Source organism: Sapajus apella, unplaced genomic scaffold (genome assembly GCF_009761245.1).
Source record: "Sapajus apella isolate SASKATOON/1434 unplaced genomic scaffold, GSC_monkey_1.0 scaffold187, whole genome shotgun sequence".
Classification (NCBI taxonomy): Eukaryota; Metazoa; Chordata; class Mammalia; order Primates; family Cebidae; genus Sapajus; species Sapajus apella.
Genome location: NW_022437127.1, coordinates 877,931 through 880,931, shown reverse-complemented (window position 1 = coordinate 880,931; position 3,001 = coordinate 877,931). Strand labels below are relative to the sequence as shown.

Sequence of the window (3,001 nt, the reverse complement as noted above, 5' to 3'; positions counted from 1 at the left end):
GAGCCACTGCGCCCGGCTGAGACTTGTTCTTTTTTTTTTTTTTTTTTAAAGATGGGGTTTCACCATGATGGCCAGGCTGGTCTTGAACTCCTGACCTCAGGTGATCCACCCACCTCGGCCTCCCAAAGTGCTAGGATTACAGGCATGAGCCACCGCGCCTGGCCAGGAAGTGTCCTTAATTCTTCCCATTCCGCTCCCTATTCCCAAAACACTTTATTATCTTCCCCCTTATCACTGCATTCTTCCCCAGCATAACACTCACCACGTGTGCTTATAGGAATGTAATTCTATTTCCCAATAGGAGAGGCAAGGTATGGGTCTGTCTTGTCTACAGATTTAGCCTCGATTCCTAGAACTCGAAAAGCTCTTCAGATGCTTGAATAAGAGCAGGCTTGTCATAAATTTTTTGGGTCATGTATTTGGACTTAATTAACTTTTTTGAGACAGGGTCTCACTCTGTTGCCCAGGCTGGAGTGCAGTGGCTCGATCTCAGCTCACTGCAACTTCCACCTCCCCGGTTCAAGCAATTCTCCTGCCTCAGCCTCCTGAGTAGCTGGGATTCCAGGCACCTGCCACCATGTCCGGCTAATTTTTATATTTTTAGTAGAGACGGGGTTTCACCATGTTGGTCAGGCTGGTCTTGAACTCCTGACCTCAGGTGATCCACCTGCCTTGGCCTCCCAAGGTGCTGGGATTACAGGCGTGAGCCTGGACTTAATATCTTTAGGTCAGAGGACAAAGAGGAGTTTAGTTGGAGATATTGAAATGGAAGCATCTGTGTCCAGTACTCAGTTAAATAAGTGGGTCTGACACTCTAGTAAAAAGGTTGTCTTTGTGGAAACAGATTTGGAAATGACTAACAAGCTCTGGAAGGCGGCCTCTTGTGCCCCCAGCGTTACCACCCAAACAGTCTAGATTTGGTGATTGGAAGAATAGAATTATTGGAGATGAAGGACCGGATTCTCACTCCATGGGCCGGGCGCGGTGGCTCATGACCGTAATCCCAGCACTTTGGGAGGCTGAGGTGGGCAGATCATGAGGTCAGGAGATCGAGACCAGCCTGGCCAACACGGCAAAACCCCATCTCTACTAAAAATACAAAAATTAGCCAGGTGTGGTGGAGCATGCTTGTAGTCCTGACTACTTGGAGGCTGAGGCAGGAGAATTGCTTTAAACTGGGAGGTGGAGGTGGCAATGAGCCGAGATCTTACCACCTCACTCCTGCCTGGGCAAAAGAGCAAGATTGTATGGGAAAAAAATAAATAAATAACTGATAAAGAAGGGTTCTCAATCCAATTAGATTTTCTTTGCTATGGATTAATTTTTTTTCATCACAGAGATGACCTCTACCTTCAACCCCCGAGAATGTAAACTGTCCAAGAAAGAAGGGCAAAACTATGGCTTCTTCCTGCGAATTGAGAAGGACACCAAGGGCCACCTGGTCCGGGTGGTTGAGAAGGACAGCCCGGCAGAGAAGGCTGGCCTCCAGGACGGGGACAGAGTTCTTAGGGTCAATGATGTCTTCGTGGATGAAGAAGAACATGCGCAGGTGAGTGAGACGCCCCAGCTCCTCTCCCAGGACCTCTCGGAACCCCACATCTCTGCTGATTATAATTTTGGGGGTTGGTAGAGTTTGGTTCCTTCCTGGCTGCCACTGGCAAGGCAGGACACCTTGCTTGCTGTACCTTATGTTGGCCAATCAAGTCCTCTGTGAGAAACCAAGAACTGTAAACGTTATTCTTGGATTTGGATAGCGTCAGGTCTAACATGAATTGCAGGGTCACTATATACCAAAAATGCAATTCATTATCCGAAGTCCCCATCGTGACCCCGTGTGGTAGATGTTACAGTCTCACAGGTAACTTAGCTTGCAGACATGTTCATGCCATGAATACATGGGGGAGTCTGGCCTTACCCTATCCTGCCTGACCCCGAAAGTGTGCTCTTTTTCTTACACTGTGCTGTCCCCATGGACTCGGGAGGAACGGTCACAATCTAGGGCAGCACTGCTCTCTAGAAAGAACCAGTCCTTGTAAGAACCCGCTGGGTGGGGTTGGGCCACACTCTAGATTCCAGCAGTGCCAGGAGCTCAGCCTAACCTGCACCTGGCTCTCGGGAGGGCAGGGATGGAGGCGGCTGCGGAAACAGCTCCTTCTACTTAGGTGTCAGGGGCCAACCAGCAGGGTCTTGAAGGCCAGATGCTGAGTCAGGTGGTCAGCATTTCCCTCCGGCAGTTGATAGAGGGTTATTAAAGTTATCTTCTTCCCTCCTAGGTTGTGGATCTGGTCAGGAAGAGTGGGAATTCAGTGACTTTGCTAGTTTTAGACGGAGATTCCTATGAGAAAGCAGTGAACACATTGGTAGACTTGAAGGAGTTGGGTCAGAGTCGGAGTGAGCACAGTTTGAGTGATGACACGCTCTGTCCTGTCATGAATGGGGGCGTGCAGACTCGGACCCAGCCCCGGCTCTGCTACCTGGTGAAGGAGGGTGGCAGCTACGGCTTCTCTCTGAAAACTGTCCAAGGTGAGTTTGCAGGGTTGGGTGGTGGGGGGTGCCGGGCACAAGCAACGGGCTTCTGGAAAAAAGATGCTATTGGTTAACGACTTTCCTTTGACTGACTTTGCAGTTGCTATAGATAGCTCGTAACAGCGTCCCTCCCTCCCTCCCTGCCCACCCTCCCTCCTTCCCTCTCTGTCTCCCTCCCCCCCTCCCCACCCTGCCTGCCTGCCTGCCCAATCTCTCCCACTCCCTCTCCTTGTAAGTTGTACAATGGGGGAGGGACATTGGACAGCCGTGGGGATGGGGGACATGAGGCACTCATGCCCCTAAATGTTTGTCAGGGACCTGACCTTGAAGACTGAGGATGCTTTGAGGTCAGGGGGTCGGAGGTTGCTTGTTATTCCTTCTGGCTCTCTTACTGTGAAAATGAAGGGGAGAATACGGAATGAGAGGCAAGAAAAATGAGATTCTTCTTCTTTTTTTTTTTTTTTTTTTTTTTTTT

General features: G+C 49.9%; 1 protein-coding gene across 6 annotated transcripts in view; it reads left to right on the top strand.

The window, feature by feature from the left end:
* The window catches only part of PDZK1 (PDZ domain containing 1), a 42,565-nt gene that overhangs the window by 22,514 nt on the left and 17,050 nt on the right, over positions 1–3,001 (top strand). For all 6 annotated transcript variants that reach the window (XM_032268900.1, XM_032268899.1, XM_032268901.1 and 3 more), the window contains 2 exons: positions 1,338–1,549; positions 2,274–2,523. In XM_032268900.1, the coding sequence (XP_032124791.1) occupies positions 1,340–1,549; positions 2,274–2,523 (460 nt within the window). In that variant the 5' untranslated portion in view covers positions 1,338–1,339. The remainder of the gene's footprint in view (positions 1–1,337; positions 1,550–2,273; positions 2,524–3,001) is intronic.